Source organism: Quercus lobata, chromosome 7 (genome assembly GCF_001633185.2).
Source record: "Quercus lobata isolate SW786 chromosome 7, ValleyOak3.0 Primary Assembly, whole genome shotgun sequence".
Classification (NCBI taxonomy): Eukaryota; Viridiplantae; Streptophyta; class Magnoliopsida; order Fagales; family Fagaceae; genus Quercus; species Quercus lobata.
In genome coordinates this window covers 19,684,942-19,704,113 of record NC_044910.1, presented here as the reverse complement: position 1 = coordinate 19,704,113, position 19,172 = coordinate 19,684,942, and the positions used below count along the sequence as shown (strand labels likewise).

Below are 19,172 nucleotides of genomic sequence, written 5' to 3'. Positions count from 1 at the left end.
TTGTTTAACAAATATATATATATATATATATCTTCTAATTTGGCAATGAGTTTGAACTCAGCTCATGTTTAAAATAAAATCAAATGAACAACTCTAAACTTTTAATGCTCAGCTCATTTACAGCCTTAGGCCCTTAGGCATATGCATATCACTTCTAGCAGAATTCTGACTAAGAAACGTTTTGTCATAATCCTGTGCATATTAGATTCATGACACTAATTTTTCAATTAAGGAAGATGTGAATCAACAGTTTAAGAGGTATAGATTAAATTACTATTTAGAAACTATAGGCTAAACCATCCGATAACTCACTTCCGCTTATTTATTTTTACCTTTAAAATGAAGATTATGAAGTTAACCAATAAGTAGCAGTGGACTATGGTAATCTTGTTCTTTGATTTTTTTGGGTAAGTTGAATATAAAAGTATCTGCTGAAAGACAAGCTCAACTTCTTTAAGCCTATGTAAGTTGTAATTTACATTTAAAACATTATATGAAGTAAATTTACGGCCTAAGTTTAATGTCTCTTCCACTCTTAATCTGTAATGTATATGACAGTTTCACAGAAGTAATTATCCAAATTTACCCCAAACCACCACCCCCACCTTAAAATTAAATTTTAAATTTAAAAAAAATAATAATAATTTGAGGAAGAAGAAGAAAGGAGGGAAATTTTCTAGTTTAAACAACCAATACATGCCAGAAGATAAGGAAATGGCAACCAAAAGGCATTAAAGACCCTTTTAGCTAGTATTTACAAGCACATATCAGTAAGCACTGAACAATGATGACAGTACCATAAACAAGACAACTTTTCAATTACAAATGAATAATTTGAAAGGATAACTATTCAAAAAAATTTGAGAGATGTTATTATAAATTATCATGCTCAATAACCTGTGCCCCCCTCCAATCTTCACCAGGTTTCACAATGACCGGCTCCAGTATAGAAGCAAGGCCAGTGCAGATAAAGTAGTATTTCCCATACTTCTCTGACAAGGAACCTGGGCTGGATAAATAAATGTCTTCAAAACCCATCCGTACCACCCTGAAGACAAGCTCACGTCCCTAGTGTGCAAGAATCAAGTTGAAAAAAGAAAAAATTGAGTATATCATGAATAGGTTCATATCTACTGAAAACACCCTTTGTGTTTCATTTCATGTACTTTTCATCGATAAAAGTGTAAGAATTGTAGAACCATAGTTGATTGACAATGTAACCAAACATAAACTTATGCATGAAATAAAAGAGAATTTTTTTCAAGGTTAAGATTTTATTTTCTGTATCTAATAGCATACATAATGCCATATGATGCCGTTTTTAATACATATTTAGATATGTAATTTAATCTGAATCATGAAATGAATCTATTTCAAATGAAGATGATCATTTTCTTTTTTTTGGGGTTCAAAGCAGTTGATCATAGACATCTATAAGTAAATTTCCTCAAATTTGAAAACTTCCATTTGCACAAAGTTTTTGATAAGCCCAAACTGTTAATTGTTCAAGGCATTGGATGATTCGGAAAATCATATTTGTAACAGCGAAACATTCACTCACCACAGATACTATTTGTTATATTCACACCACATCTTGGATTAGAAGCGGAAACATCATGGTTACCTGATCAATTATTTCAAATTTTGAAGGTAGGGTGTTATAAAATCCCTTCAATCTCTCTTTTAGAGGGACGGCATAAACTCGGCTGAGCTTGTTATTCAAAGTGGTGAAGGGCACATCTTGTAGAGTCCACGAGTCACGTTTATCTTCAGGCTCAGAACCAAAAGAGAACCATCCAGGAGACTCAGTTTTCATTGCTTCAGCTGGTGATAGAATTGCAAAGGGCGAAGAGAGAGGAGGGTGTGAGCAGTAAGAACTGCACTGAAGACCTTGTATGGCTGTCCCATTTCGTTTTTTAGATATAAAATGGCTCAGTATAGCATTGTTTAAAGTCACTGCCTTGCGGCCATTATTCTTTATTACAACAGCTGTTGCCATGCTTAGTGGATAGAGTGACACAACATAGGTAATATCAAGTGTTCCACTAATACAGCTCAATTCAACCTGCAGTGCAAGTGAGAACATTTTCTCATCAAAAATTTTTAGTCTCAGGATAATCATCAAAGATTCACATTTATATATTTCAAAGGATAGGATCATATATGAGCTTTAAATCATGTTTGAGAAACCACGTAAGTAAATTCCCAAGCCTCTGGAGAAATCATAATTTAGAAGTTTGTCAATCAGTCCCCAAAACAGAAACATGGATGTTAATGAGGAGATGATATCCAAATAACCAGTTGGATAATTTTTTAATCAATAATAATTTTGGTATTTATGAATCTTCATCACATAATTACAAATTCATCTGACACAAAATTCAGGGAAGAGAAAAAGAGTGTCAAGGAAGTGACTTTAAAGATCCCCTCCATCTTTTAGAGTTCTTGGTTATTTCCATCATTTTATTTTGCAAAACTGAAACTAAATTGAGAGGCACTTCCCATTTGAAAAATATTGTTGTTAACCATAGTGGCACTTGAATAAGATTAATGGAGAAAATAATACCTGAAGAGCATCAATGGCATCGTAATCAACATCTTTTACAGACCATTTAGAAGTACTGGTGAGAAGAGATGACCCTTTAGAACCAGGTTCGGAAAACTCATTGATGACCAAGCCTATCCCACCCTTGGATTTGCTAGAATCTGCTCCAACAGCTGGAATTGTATAAAGAACCTCCGTGAAACCATCATCCTTCCACTGGACTTTTGGCTTGTATGAAGTGACATGGGCATCGGGTATTCGAAGCTTTACAGAGCTGCCATTTCTCACTGTCAGCTCTACCATTGGAACATTGTCAGACTCCAAGAACTTGATGCCTTTCCTGCCAAATTTTGCATCAAGATTCTCTGCTATGGAAATGGTAGTTGCAGGAGAAGAGGTAGAAGCCTTTATTATGTTTGGTTTTGGGAGAGAGAAGGATAGAAGAGAAGCCATGAGAGAGAAAAAAAAGAAAAAGAAACTGTTTTTAACTACTTCCACACACACAAGTGACTAGTCTGCTAGGCTCATCCTAAACGCTTCTAACCGTTTTGTCTGGTTTTGTGTTTTTTGGCTTTTATACTTTGCACTTTTTCTCCTGCACCCAGAATGTCTCACCAAGTAAAAATCTCTACCAAGCTCATTTCCTAATGTGATCGTAGAGATATTTTGTTTGAGTCATCAGAGTTTTCCACAATTAAATGTACACTGCAGTACAGTTACTCTTATCTCTAGACCGCGTTACTGCCCAAAAAAAAGAACAAAAAGAAAAAGGAAAGGTATCGGGCCAGATCAATGTCACATATCTGCCAAACCCCATTATCCTTATTTTCCTTTTTTACTTTGAGTGATTTTTGTGTCACTGCTTTACATATCGAGTTATTTAATTTGTATATATAAAACCACAAAGAGTTGTAGAATGTATATAAAATTTCTCCCTTTGATGAAAATAATGAAACGTTTTCAAAACTTTAATTATTAAATTGATACATTTAATAATATATAGATCAAATTAAATTCGGGCATATAGTTCGTGAATTAAAATACTACTTTTTTTTCATACCAAATTGTTGGTTATATTTTAAAATTTTAAGGGAACTTCATTTTAATGCATTGTCATTCAAATAAAAAGATATAAATTTTTAAACCTAACCTCATTAATTTAATATCCAATAAAAAATATGTAATACTTTTGACAAAAGTATGACATATATATGTGTGTAATACTTATATCAATTTATCAAGCTTTTAGATAAATTTAAAATTTTAGATATATATAATGAAATTTCATATAAATATATATATATATATATATATATATATTAAATTTATCAATTTATTTGAATGACAATGCATTCAAAAGTATTATATATATCTCTTCATAAGTATTACCAATCTAAATACAACTTGTAAAAAATTCATTAAATCTAATTTCATTCTTCTCAATTTTGAAGGGAATAAAAATTTGAGGTTTTAAGGAAATAGAGAGAATGAATGTTTCTTCCTACCCATTCTATTCCCTCTCATTTAAACTCTCAAATAAAGGAATAGACTTTCTATTCACTCTATTAAAATTCTCAAACAATAGATTGGAAAAATATTCTAAAATTAGTCTTTTTAATCAATTCCATTCCATTTTATTCCCTTTTCCTAAATGAAGGCTAAGTTAAAGGAAAATAAATGGGTATGAAAAAACATTTATTCCTCTCTAATCCCTCAAAATCTCAAATTTTCATTCACCCTAATGAATCATTTACTAAAAGGTCAAAGTTTAGTTACAAAATTAATTGTTGCTTAATGTTACAACCTTACTCATTATTTTTTTATTTGAAGAGAATTTTAACAAATCCAACATTGGATTACATTTTCTTTTTATATCTTCTATATTTGCAAAATTTCTAAAAAATTAAAGATTAATAGTTATATCATCAATAAATTATTTAAATGACAAGTATTTGTAATTTAAAATTATGTATAAAATGTAAGCTTATAGATCATATAGTAAATAATATCCAATTGACACAAAATTTAACATATGTATAAAGAGTGTAAAAAATATGCAGTTCAACAATTAGATTTTTAAAATACATAATAATGTTTATTTAAATGAGTGAAGTTGTAATATAAAGTTACAACCAGTTTTTAGCTAAACTTTGTCCTTACTAAAACTCCCAAAATACCCATATATATTTAGTCATTTTATTTAAAATAAGGGTCTAATAATAATATTATCATAAAATAATTTATTTTATTTTATATTACTCAAAAACAAGGTTACTTACTTTCTATCCTTTATTTTAAAACATCCAAATAGGATTATTTAATTTCTTTCACATTCCATTCCCTTAAATACATTTTATTCATCTTCATTCCTTTATGACAAATGACAAAATTTAGTTACAAAATTAAATATAATCTAAAGTTACAAACTTACTCAATAAAATAAACATTACTACATATTTTGAAAATCTAACTGTTGAATTACATGTTTTTTATGCTTTTAATACACATGTCAAATTTTGTGTCAATTGAATATTATTTACTATATAATCTATAAGTTTTTATTTTATGCATAATTTTAAACTACAAAAACTTGCAATTTAAATAATTTATTGATGACAATTATTGATATTCAAGACCTGTTTGGTAGGCCATTTCAAGCAACTTTTAGAACATTTTAAACATATTAACACACTTTTTCACCTACACATATATCAAAAACACTCAAATAATATTACTCAAACTCCTCTATCAAATACCCCCTCAATTTTCTAAAAATTTTACAAACATTGAGAATATAAGAAGTATATATAATCCAATGATAGATTTATCAAAATTAACCTCCAAAAAAAAAAGTATTGAGTAAGATTGTAACTTTAGGCTACAACTAATGTTGTAGCTAAAGTTTGTCCTTATGATAATTCCATTTTATTTCATTTATGAACTCCCAAAAAAGCCCATAATCGTGTAACCCATCTCCATAAACAAGTTCCATCTAAAAACCATAATCACTTTCTGCCACCAGCACAATTAGTCCCAACCCAAAGCCGAAGAAGGGAACATTAATACAAACTAAACTTGTGCTACTCAGCTCTTTTGCGTTAAGGCCAACATAGAACTTTTCCATATGGAGTGATGAAATTCATTTATAGTTTTAACTAAATGGTGAACAAGCACAATGACGTTTGATTTGAAAGCTACAGGCCCAATACATGAATTTGTAAAACCACCATCACTCCCAACAATAGCACAATATACAAAGCAAAAAAATAGGATACACTTTTCCTACCGTAAACAAAATTTTCTTACAAACGAAGTTTTCTGCATCTGAAACAGATGCCTAACAAAGTCCAAGAACCTGCTTATGAGAACTAAAAGCATGACCAAAATATCAATTGCCGTTTCAACTAGTCCTCATCCACCCCTGCAGGCTGATCTCTCTTTGGACCACCTGCTGGTTTTGCCATTATAATCTGTGACATAAAAAGGGATGGTATAATTAATAAAACTCATGTGGAAAGAAAAATTACCAGAGTAACTGAGATTCAGTTTCATATATGTTATAATTAATCAGGTGATCTAAGACCTATTGTAATTAACAATATAAGCAGGCAAAAAGTGCACTCTTCTAATTAGAAGTTTCATATATGTGCACTCTTCTAATTAGCCCAGTTATTTTATGCCAAATTCCATGCTTGCTAACAAGTTCGAGAGGTTACATAGGTATTTTTCTGTGGGGTGGTGTACGGGACAATGTGAAATACCACTTGGTGGTTTGTTCTCAAATTCAATATTGAGGTTTGGGTATTGGGAAGCTTGGTACTTTAAACCCAGCTCTCTTGGGAAAATAGCTTTTGCATTATGCCATATAAAGGGATCTTTTGAAAAGGATTGTGGGAGCAAAATATTGAGAGATGGGGTCACTGGTGTTATGCTGAGATTAGGGGTGCTCATGGAGTGAGTCTGGAAGCACATTAAGAGTGGTCAGAGATCTCTCAAAGCATATGAAATTTTTTCCTCCAGATGGGAGACCTATTTTGTTTTGGCATAAAATTATGAAAAAAGGCATTTAGGCTATACGAGAAAATAAAAAAAGGCATTATGGTTTATACACTTGGAGAGTTTTTACAGTTACAGAAATCCAAACCAAGTGATATTTGACAGTTCAAGCAAAAAACTTATTTCCTTGATAAATAGAAAAAAGATTTTCCTAATATACTAGTTAATTACCTGGTCCACCCGCAGTACAGTGCAAGCAGCATCTGCAGCATATTTGAGAGCAAAGAACCTATACAAAAGTCAAAAAAATTAAAAATTAAAAAGAAGCAATTATGCTTGTAAATACACACAATGAATGCCTGTAAAAAAAGAAACACAATGATTCCAACTTTAAATCATCGCAAAACAATGCTACACCAATTTCTTAAGGTTCCATATTTTGGAGGGGAAATTTTATAAGACTACATGGTTATCTTAGAAAATTAAAGTCTTTACTAGTAACTGTAATATGACAGTAACCATGCCCAAGTCCATTCTCCACTTATGAGTTCAATTTCCATATCTTCTTATAATTTTGATTATGTAGAAGTACTCAGCCTCAAGAATCCGAAGTTCCAAACTCTTTACTAAAAAGAATTTTATAAAAAGAGTAGGATTTTTATAAAAAGATACTGAAATGCACCCACAGAAGCTTTTCTTGTGTGAGGATGACAATATGACATGTAACATCAAGTTGAGAAGAATCTTACAATTTTTTTTTTTTTTTTTGATAGAAAAAATAATTTTATTAATAAGAGACTACTTCATGAGCAAAGGACATGAAGAAGCCAGAAGAATCTTATATGGTTCCAAAGGTCAAGTGCTTAGGAGTCCACATTAGAACAGTTTTCAATTTGGCCTTGCTTAGGAGTCTACAGTTAAACAGCTTTAAATTTGGTAATTTATATCATACGTAGAGGTTAGTTTTAAATTAGCACATATGTGATTTTTTGCAACTCCAACAACCTGAGGGTATTTGGATGATTGAGCCAAGCCTACAACTTTCTATGAGTTTCTTAAGTGTCTTGGAAAAAATTTATATGTCCAAGTTATTTTTTTTTTATTGTGTTTTATCAGCTGTTTAGTTTACAAGTCAATTCAAGAGTTATACTGCTAGCACTCATTTTAAAAAAAAATAGAAAGAGAAAGTTATAATGCCGGTAGGACAAGGAAAACTCTCCTCTTTTTCTCTCTCACACAAACACACCATCAGGCATCAGAAGTCAGAACTACAATAACCAACACAAGTTTTTGACAAAAGCATGATTGGTGACAAGACAATGAGAACCAGCTTACTTAGTGATGTAGAGGTCCCAGACACACAAGGTTGAGACATCCTTGCAAACGCCTTCCTCCAAGTCAATACCCACTTTGCTATTACCAGATGCATGTTCAGCATATAGAGAAGATATGATCTCCATTGCATTAAGCCCAGCATTCTCAGCCAGCGTTTTAGGAACCATCTCAAAACTTTCAGCAAATTTTGCTATAGCATACTGATCCAATCTGCATTTTCAATACAAGGTCTAATCTTTAGTAGTTTTTCCAGTCATGCCTCACTGACTGAATCAGTGAAAAAAACAAAAGGTCAATTGCTTCTAGTTAGAATAAGCCTCAATTGTAAATTTTGTTTGAGGAATGACATTAGAGCACGCATAAAAGCCATTCGTTCCATCTCAATGTAGAAAAATTTGTAAGGCCATGAGGGAGAATTCAGAACATTACACTACCTTATTTCAACCAACTCTTTATCCAATTCTAGTAAATGATAGAAGAAAGAAATTTGATAAAAGAATAGTCACACTGACATCACAATCCGTGGTACTCATATAAGACACAAATGACATGGGCATTTGTATGGTACATAATTTCATTTTCTCTAGTTCTTTTTTCCTCATTTTTCCCGAACTCATTCATGTCAGTGCAGTTACATATTTTGAAACTAATGAGTAAAGAGACATTTGTAAATTACCCAGTTTCTTTGTATGAGAATTCCTTCACTCTTTTAGCTAACTCAATCTCAGTAGCGGCAGCTCCAGGTACAATACGGCTGTCCCGGCACATAGCCTAGCAAAACAGAATTAAGAAAGCACTAATATGAAAAATGATGCAAACACCTAACACACAAGTTTCAGAAGAACTACAATCTAACCATAATCATAAAGGCAAATCATTACCAGCCCATTAGAAAGTACAGATTTTGAGTATTCTATATAAATTACCTTGTAGGTGTTGACTCCATCATCAACTGCTCTTTCAAGGTCATCTAGTATACTATCAGTACTTCCTCGTAAAACCACAGTGGAAACAGAGTTCCCACCTTCTTCATTCTTGACAATAATGACCTACATATATTTATTTGGAAAGGATGAAAACATCATGCAAACAGCAGAGGGAAGAAAACAAGAGAAAAAAAAATTCCTGAAACTAACACTATACTGAAGCAACATCTTAAACATACCCTAGCACCACCAATTTCCTCAACTGAAATAGAATCAACATATCCCAAATCATCTGGGTTAGGCTGGCTAAGCTTCAGCTGATGCAAGAACACAGAAAACATTAAAGGCCAATTTGAAAAAGTGCCAATAAATTATCAAGTACTAGGCACAGGCGCACAGCTACCATTGCAACAGCACCAGTTGTTCGGCAAAATCGACGCAACTCAAATTTTGAAGAGATCTTCAGAACCATGATCCTGGACGCAAGAACTATTAAATTAGAAACACTATAACTCTTAAAAAATCTATAGAATAAAACGTTAAAACTTAACATAAATGGGCAGACTATCAATATTCATCAGGTCTAAAAAATTGTACAATATTAACGTGCATGCATACTTGCATTACAACAACAGAACAAATAACTGAAAATTAGGAGAAAATAAAAACTTGACATACTTATAACGCTCACAGAAGTGTAATGCCATCTCTCCCACCGCTGCTCCACTGACAATTACTTTGGCACCTGAATCTGCAACTGATTTGATAAGCTCCTCAATCTTTGCTTCTTCAGTTTTTGAATAGTTTTCTAGCTACAAGATGCCAAGACACAAAGAAAAAGGTTGCCAGTCAAGTTATGTAACAACTGATTAAAGAAAGGAAGATAATTGTGCAAAATTTTCAGTGTGCTAGATGTATGGCAACCAACATTAGATTCAATGCTTGCTAAGACAAAAAAGATAACTGAAAACAATTACAAAAATGTGAACCAAAAGAAAATTGTTGAAATTAGATAGAAAAGCATACCAATCATTTACCACTAATTATGATTAAACCCTAGTGGTAAATGACTGGTATGATTTTCTACTAATCATTTACCACAAGGGTGATTATTGAAATGAAATCTTTATTGGGCAAAAGTGACCTAATATTTTATAGTTCTGATCATGGTTCTTTTTACCATGCGTTAATGTGTCTCCAGAAACTCAATTTTTCACTTCAAATCATGGTAGTCAGAGGCAAGCCAGGTGCTTGCCTTAATGCCCAGGCAAGGCAAGGTGCTCAGCTTTAGAGCCTAGGCAAGCACCTTAAACCATGAAAAAATGCACTAAGGCGAGAGCCTCAGTAAATTTAATTTTTAAGTTTTTTATAGAATTTTTTTGTTAAACCTACTGTTAAATTAATTTTTTATAGAAGATTTTGTAGAACCTATTGTTAGATTATTAACTTAATAAAGTTTGTTGTAGTCCTATTTTTAGGCCAATTAATTTACAAAAGCTTGTTCTAAATTTTATTGTAAGATTAATTAATTTATAGAAGCTTGTTGTAAAACCTATTGTTAGAATAATTAATAATGCCTAAAGCACTAAACCGTGTAAAGCTTATTTTGAAATTACCTAATTGACCTAATTTCAACATGCAACACATGTAAAAAAACACTTTGATAATAATATTTCAAAACATGACATACATATCATTTAAGTTATCTATGTATAATAACTATATTTAATTATTTGGTGCCACACTTTAATCGGGCTAGCGCCTTTTTGTTGCCTCACGCATCTGCGTTACAAGGCCTTAGCACCTTAAGGCTGCCTTTCGCCTTTGACTACCTAGCTTCAAATCAGGCTAGAATTAAAACGTCAGACTTACATTATCAGGGTTCAAAGTATGAGCTCTTGTCCGCTTGTCTAGAAATTCTAAACAACGGTGCAGCAGCTTAGTCTCTCACAATTTTGGATTTAAGATCATTGAAATTACTCAAAAAATAATAATAACAAAAACCACCATAAGTCACATGAGAGATACTTGTAATTTACGCAATAAGCTACATGACAGAAGCCGACATATAAATTATAATACTAAATTTATCAAAATCAACAATTTTTTTTTTTTTTTTTGATAAGCAATGAAGCTTCTATAAAAATTCTTGAAAGTCTTAATAACAGAGTTTCAACCAGATTAGTTTTTTTTTAATTGCAACTTGGATTATTTAACTTTTTACTGATTAATTTTTGCGGGAAGCAAGCTAAAGTATACTAGTATTTTGAAAATGTAAGGTTTCAAAAAGCTGTACACAAGCCAAAAAGGCTAAAAACTAAACAAAAAGGCTGGATACAAACGGACAATTAATAGCAGATTTTAATCAAGAAAAAATTAGCTTAATAATTTTAATTAACAAATTAAGAAAAGCAAGAAAGAAAAACCATTGCAAGCCATGTTATGGTATTAAAAGGATGTGTAGCATTTACCCAAAGTTACATGAAGGAAACACATGAAAACCAATTCTGTAGTATTCTACATATGATCTAAGACACGTATCATTAACACATAAGTAAAACATCTTTTTAAATGTCTTTTGACCAAAATAAAAGTTGGATACTACGACATATGACAAGCAAAACAGAGACATTTTGATATGTTACAAGGGGGGGAAAAATAAAAAGAAGTCTTAATTAATGCTATAACAGATGGCAAATCCTCAAGCTTTACTGGCCCAAGGAGTTAGTTTTTGACCTATTAACAAATTGTAGCAATTCCAAAAATGAATTTGATTTACCATAAATTAGTTATCAAGATAAGAACTTCTAAAAAAAAATTCCAAGCTAGCATCCAGCTCCTCCCCAAACTCCATTGTTGCTTCCCTTTGCCCACTGTCATATTTTTTAATTATTTATGTTTTATTTTTTAAATATATGAGACAGAAGACTTGATCCTTTATCGATTAGCTTGATATTGCAAGTTCATACTTATTTCACCTCAAATCAGGCTAGAATTAAACTTCAAGACTTACATTATCCAGGATCAAAGTCTAAGCTATTGCCCACTTGCCTAGAAATTCTAAACAATGGTGCACTAGCTTTGTCTCTCTCAATTTTGGATTCAAGATCACTGAAATTACTCAAAAAAATAATAATAATAACAAAAAAACACCATAATTCGGATGAAGAAAGATGCATGTAATTTCTGCAATATGCTATATGACAGAAGACAACATATAATACTAAATTTATCCAAAAAAAATATAATTATTATTGATAAGTAATGGAACTTCAATGCACATTCTTGAAAGTCTTAAAAACAGAGTTTCAACTAGATTAGTTTTTAAAAATTGAAACTTTTAATAGTAGAGTTTAATCAAGAACAAATTATCTTAATAACTTCAATTAAATGAATTTTAAAAAAAGCATGAAAAAAAAAACCATTGTAAGCCATGTTACAGTATTGAAAGAATGTGTAGCATTTACCCAAAGATACATGAAGAAAACACATGGAAAACTAATTTTGTAGTATTCTACATATGATCTAAGACGTGTCATTAACACAAGTAAAATGTCTTTTTAGATATCTTTTGACCAAAATAAAAATTGGATACTACGACATATGAAAGGAAAAATGAAGACCTTTTGATATGTTATAAGGGGGGGAAAATGAAAAAGAAGACTTGAGGGCATGATGACATCATTTTTGAAACCAACAATACAGGGTGAAAATTGGCCATCACAAGGTGAGGGCAAAGTAAAACAAGATGACTTTGTGAAATGACTAAGATGTCCAAAGTCCAAACCTAGAAGGTTAGAACCTGAGACTAATGACATTCCCAACAGTGCAATAGTAGACCAATCACATACCCAAGATTCTCACGTTCCAATGGGATCACTACATGGGCTACCCAAAGAACAATAAAAAACCAGGATCATTATTTCAATGATCTAGAGGTGAAAACTATATTGGCTTTCACCCATGTGGCTACATACATCAAAATAAATCATTAGTACTCTATGTTTCTTGTAATTTTTTAATTGAGTTAAGGACAAGGTATGGGCCAATTCTTTGGCTACTTAAAAGGAGGCAGGGCAGGGATGATCCCTTTATCTACAATTGTCTTGTTCGTGAAACATGCCACTCAAAAAAATTTGCAAAGTATTTGCAAGTAACAAATATAAAACAGGCATGTATATTTATATACTAAGCTTCTAAAAACATTCTTTGACCATGAAAAATTGAAACAACCACAGAAAGAGATACAATGAAGAAATCGCTTTGGATGGACTTAGATTAGATAATAAATCAATTACAAGATAACATTTTTGTCTTAGATTAGATAATAAATCAATTACAAGATAACATTTTTGTCTATTGCATAAACAAAATGAAAAAAGAATGGCCACTCAAAAAATTATAAACCATAGCATCATGTATTATAGAAAGATGACAGATAGAACAGCAACTAAAAGAGGCGTTCCTTGTCAAGATGTACCTGCTCAGCAGAATGAATTAAGACAGTTCCTTTCGTTTCAGTTGCAGAAGAATCAACACCACCAGCAAACACAGCAACCTAAAGGAAAATCATTCAATATAAGCTACAATTTCAACACCATTAATCAAAGGACTTCCCAAATTTAATGAATGCCAGTGAAAATCGTCAATACTTGCAAAAGAAAGAACAATACTATAGACTCAGCAAAGGTAGCACATCTCTTTTTTGATGCTATCAGAAGAAAATGAGCTAGAAGTCAATCTTAAAAATAAGCGTTTGTAAAGAACTGAAAAATGGTACTGCCAACTTACTGGAATAGTTTACTAATTTGCTTTAGCCTATAAAAATAACAAAACCATATATATACACACACCAAGACATTCAATAGCCATTCCTGATAAGAGTTATACTTTTAACATGTGTGAGAGCATATCAGTATTAACCTTTGCCTTCTCAATATGCTTTATACTCCCCACAGCATCACTTTTCAAAACCATGCCCCGAACTACTGTAGAATTATGCAGACCTCCTCCCAAGAGCTTAGCAACACGGACGTTATCCACATTAAAGTTTGCTGGGTTCTTCGGGCACACTTGTATGCATGCCTATTAAATGAAAAAGACACAATCAGAACTTTATGCTAATAGGAATTGGGCCAAAATACTATGTTGGTCCCAAAACTTTAGGTTATTTTAGTACGTGATTATTTTTAGTCCCTAAAAAACCCAAAGTATTTTTAAACTTTAGAGACCAACAAAGTAATTTTAAGCCTAGGAATTATCAATTACAAATAATAGTGGGCAAGATATAATTACATCAGCAACAAGGGAGCACAAGATATCTTCTTGACCAAACTGCTTGCTAGCAACAGCAGCTCTGATGCGAGAAAGAACTTGATCCTTATTACGCACATCCATAGTATCAGAACCGTTCTCAACCAGCTCATCCAAGATTTCAACTGTCTTATTGATGGCTTTAGTGTACCCACTGATGATCTCACTTGGGTGCAGGCCCATCCTTATAAGTTCCTCTGCATTTTGAAGGAGCTCCCCAGCAAAAGAAATTGTCAAATTAGCACCATCCCCAATTTCCTCTTGTTGGGCCTTGCCGGCCAAAACAAGAATCTTAGCAGCAGGATGCTGAACCTCAAGTTCATTCACAATAGTGGCAGCGTCATTGGTCACAAACAGCTTGTCTAAATGATTGATAACCATCTTGTTCATACCTAAACACAAGATAAATTAAGAACAAACTACTTAGAAATGCTCTATATTCAGTAACAAATAAAGACAGACAACACTTAAATGCTAGGTTTTGCACTAACATTTCCATTCCCAAAAGAATCAAATAAATAATAAATTTGAGTTATTCAAATCACTTTATTGTAAAGAGACAATTACTATAATCAAGTGGCAGCATCATTGGTCACAAACAAGTTGTCTAAATGATTGATAACATTTGTGTCCATACCTAAATACAAGATAAACTAAACTAGAACTACTTCGAAATGTTCTATAATTAGCAAGAAAAAAAATAATCCCAAAAATCAAATTAAATAATAAATTTGAGTTCTTCGAATCACAAAGACATTTACTAGGTTGTCTAAATGAGTTGATAACATTTGTGTCCATACCTAAATACAAGAAAAATGTAGAGAGAGAGAGAGAGAGAGAGAGAGAGATACCATTGGGACCAAGAGAGGTGCGAGTGATAAGGGAGAGTTGCTTGCAAGCATCGATGTTCTTGAGAACGGCTTCGTCGAGACCAGAGAGGTGCTTGTGGCCTTCTTTCAGCATTGATTGTATTCCATGTGACTGCATTTGTAACCCCATTCTCACTTCTCAGATCGATCGCCTTCTTCTTCTTCCTTGAACCCTAACCCTACTATGGAGACTACTCTCAGAAACCACGCACAAAAGAAATATATACGTGCTTTTTGAATTAAGCCCACCAGTGGAATCAGAAGTGAAAACCGGAATGTCCTAGAAGGCCTAGAATCCGAATCGGATCCGGATCCGGATCCGGATCAAGTTAAGGTCCAAGATTCATTTGAAGAAAAACCCGAAGGCCCAGAATGTGGTTTTTTTTCTTTTTACTTTTGATAAGAATAATGTGGTTTTTTTCTTTTTCTTTTTTTTCTTTTTTCCTAAACATCTCTCAAGTTTATATACTAAGCACGTGTTATTGGTCCCTCCATCACTAAAGTTTCAAAAAACGAATATTATTAATGTCTTCGTTAATTTGCATTAGTTTTGTGCTTTTGTGTTTAACAAAATAATAACATTATAGTTATCAAAAAAAATAATAATAACATTATATTTTTTAAATGATGTGACAAATTCTTTGTTGTTCAAAATTACCCATCTCCATAACAAGAAATCTTTTTTATTCATCTAGGTTCAAATCATACTAAGTCCACTAGAGATCAACAAAGAGAACAAATACAAATGGAAAGGAATTGATAAATTACAATTGACTTTATTTTATGGAGGTGTTTATTTATCTATCTCTTGACTCAAAATGGGACCAAGTTTGATTTGAAAATGGATCTTAAAGTGTCTAGGGTTAGATTGATCTTCCCAAAGAACACACATCGACAAGAAAGTTTGGCACCTCAATGTCATCTTTGTTTCCCTCCCTTTCTTGCTAGGATTGGAAATCATGTATTTTACATATCTAATCACATATCCATATTTCTCATTTTATCCAATCCTTACATTACGTCTCTCGCTTGTCTCTGCAAAATAATTGGACGATAGTATAGAATGAAGTGTAAGATAATAGGGGTGTTTATTTCTTTGTCGTTATATACTCACTGTGGTACATTTACACTAACATCTAATTGAAGAAAGGTTTATTAGGACCAATTTTGCAAGCATCCGAAATACAATGGGATCTTCAGCAAGAAAAATAAAAGAAAAGAAGAAAGAAAATTGTATCTCTCACTAGTTTGGAAACAATTCATGTAGTGTAATAAACAAGGATGTAAATGAACCGAGCCTTGTTGAGTATTGATGTTCAAACTTGGCTTCAACTTGAACCAAGCATACAAATGGAGGTGTGTAGCCAACTCATTGATCCACTAAAACCAACCCAATCCGATCCAACCCAACCCATCAAGTTGGGTCGGTTTTCAAGGGTTGGTGGTTTGGGTTTGTTTGTCAAAAAAATTTGTACGTGGGTCAAGCTAGGTGCAAGTTGCAAATTCACAAATCCACCTAACTCGACTAAACCCACTTATATTTAATATATACTTAAAAAATATATTATATAATTTTATTATTTACTCTTTTGTTTATGAATTGAGTTAGGATAGAACTATGTAATATCCTACTAACTATAAAATAATAAAACCAATTTATGTTGATTTTGTTTCCCAACTAAGTTGAGATAGAACTGTTTGATATCTTGCTAAATAAATGTGTTGTTATTTGATTTGATAATTTGTGTATGGAAGTGTTATTACTTAGAATTTTCATATGGCAAGGAGAGTAAATAAAATTATTTGGTTTGATTATTTGTGTTGGTTTAAACTTAAAGGCTTAAAGCACTAATAAAATAGCTTGTATTTAAATTTGCCCCTTTTTTTTTGTATTGGTGTTGTTCTAATACTCAGTTAAATAAATAAAAAATGTCCAAGCCAACCTTGTGGGTCAGATTGAAAATCCCCTAAACCCAACCCATGCACACTTACAAACTATGTTTTAGCTTGAACTTGTCAGATAGTCCAAAATCTTGAGCTCAACTTGGCTTGGCTTAATTTATTAGTCAACTCGAGCTTAACGTTCTGTTTGTTTTGGCGATAATGTTTTCTAGAAAATGAGTCGTTTTCCAAAAAGTATTTTCTATAAAACTATCTCATTTTCCTATGTTTTGTAGCAACTTTAAATGAGTTAAAAATCAATTTCATAACCTCCCTTATTTAGTTTACTATGAGATAGAGTTGTTTTCCAAATAAAATTAGTGGAAAACAATCTCTAAAAATAAGCCATATTTTTTTAGTTGACCAAATATAGTTTTCATTTGACTCATTTTTTCTGATATTATCAAACATTGAAAAATACAAAAAAAAAAAAACTATTTTTACATAATGTTTTCCATTGAAACAAACAAAGCACAAGCACAAGCTCAAACTCAAGTTTAATATTTAACTTTTGAGCTCGAGATACAATACAAGCACATTATCAAACTCATTTGATTTAGAAATGTGGTCCCAACTCTCAATTAATTAAAAACTTAATATGATATTAGTTTATTTTTCAAGCCCACATCAATCTTATTACCAAGCCCATAAACTAGTGTAAACTCAGCTTGTTTTTTATTGAGCCCTATAATTCACAAGCATGTTCATGAACAAATTTTTTTTTTGCTTGGACTTTTCTCGTTCATTGAACAAGCCTAAAATTAAGGTTCATGTATGGCTTGTTTATAAACAAACACACATGAACAAACTTTTTATTGAGCCAACTATGAGCTATTTATTAATAACATGGTTCATTTACAGTCCTAGAACTGGTTGGGGGTTTTGATGACTTTTTGACCTAACTTGATCATAATAATAAACGATGTAGGGGCAAGGGCCCAAAATCGTATATTGGGCCTTGGGCTTTACCCAAGGATATAAATAGGTCCGAGGAGAAGCAAATAATTATGAGATATCCTCAGACCAAGTTCCATAAGTAGAGAGTAAATGAATGGCTGTCCGAGGAGTACGTCCTCCTCGAACTTAATGAATATGGTTCAAAATATATAATCCAGCAATTAAAGTGACCTTGTAAGAAAGTTCAATGACAGTGATGTGCTTCATGGACATGTGAGAAGGAAGAAAACCTAAAAATATCTAAGAGAAGGCTGACACCACCGTATTAAATGCACAACAATTACTTTACTGGCCGCATTTATGTAGAGAAGACCTCTGAACAATGCTACCTTGGCTACCGCAACTCACAAAGAGTTAGGGAAGGTGACTGATGGGACAAGTACTCAAGTAGGGGGTTCAGATGATCAACAAGTGGAGGATGAAGATGATTCAAAAGAAGATATATAAAGTGGAAAACTCTTCATGGAAAGGGGATCGGAGAGGAGAGAGAAAAAGCAATATAGCAATCTGAACCATTCTAATATTTTAGAGTAATCATCATATACAGATTTAACTTCCTCGGACTGAAAGTTTATTAATATAAGCATCCTTGGTTTGTGTTTGATCGCCACACGATTTAATACTAGCCATTGTCTAACTCATTAGGACTTAATTCTTTGACTCATTCCCTACAAATTCATTGTATTGGGCTCATTGGACCAAGACTCCATACATTTTGGGCTTGGGCCTCAAATTGTGACCTTACAATTGGCGCCGTCTGTGGGGAGAACTTTTGCCTCAACGAGTGCAACGATTAAACATGGTAGGATCAGGTCCACACCAAACAGAGCCTGTAGGTTCTCAACGGCAGGACAACTTTCTTAACCTTGAATGGGAAAAAGATCAGGACAAACGTCGAGAGGGTAGTGTACGGACTACCCATACAGGCAAAAGCCATTCTAGGGTGAGAAGTCACGTATCCCAAAAGCAAGATGATAACAAAGCCCTACACCAAAAGATTAATGACTTAAAAAAGAAATTACGTCATGCGCAACGAAAGCATTCCCCCTCCAGTTCAGATACTAGTGAGGAAGGGGACGACAATTATAGGCAAAGGTCAAGAACTCCACCAAGTGAGACATTTTCTTATGAGGAAGAACACCACCATAAACGCAGCCACAAAAGTCAGTCCCATAAAGGACTAGTGAATGATGCCATGAGCAAGGCCTAGACCGAATCTCCAAGTCACCCTTCACACGCAAGATAGAAGGGGCTAAGCTTCCCTGGCGATTCCATCAACCTACTTTCACT

At 32.8% G+C, this 19,172-nt stretch overlaps 2 protein-coding genes across 2 annotated transcripts; both read right to left on the bottom strand.

Moving 5' to 3' along the window:
• Positions 1–680: 680 nt before the first annotated feature.
• On the bottom strand, positions 681–3,113 carry LOC115951238 (photosynthetic NDH subunit of subcomplex B 2, chloroplastic). Its single transcript, XM_031068424.1, has 3 exons — positions 2,567–3,113; positions 1,625–2,065; positions 681–1,068 (listed from the first exon to the last, which is right to left on the bottom strand). Exons 1-3 carry the CDS (start codon positions 2,996–2,998, stop codon positions 874–876), a joined length of 1,068 nt encoding a protein of 355 aa, XP_030924284.1. The 5' UTR covers positions 2,999–3,113; the 3' UTR covers positions 681–873.
• A 2,544-nt stretch (positions 3,114–5,657) lies between these two features.
• LOC115953144 (T-complex protein 1 subunit theta) lies at positions 5,658–15,232 on the bottom strand. Its single transcript, XM_031070670.1, has 12 exons — positions 14,967–15,232; positions 14,098–14,507; positions 13,726–13,887; positions 13,283–13,360; positions 9,481–9,614; positions 9,206–9,278; positions 9,042–9,119; positions 8,803–8,925; positions 8,553–8,647; positions 7,877–8,086; positions 6,773–6,830; positions 5,658–6,015 (listed from the first exon to the last, which is right to left on the bottom strand). The coding sequence occupies exons 1-12, from the start codon at positions 15,112–15,114 to the stop codon at positions 5,950–5,952; spliced, it is 1,635 nt and encodes a 544-aa protein (XP_030926530.1). The 5' UTR covers positions 15,115–15,232; the 3' UTR covers positions 5,658–5,949.
• Between the last annotated feature and the right edge of the window lie 3,940 nt (positions 15,233–19,172).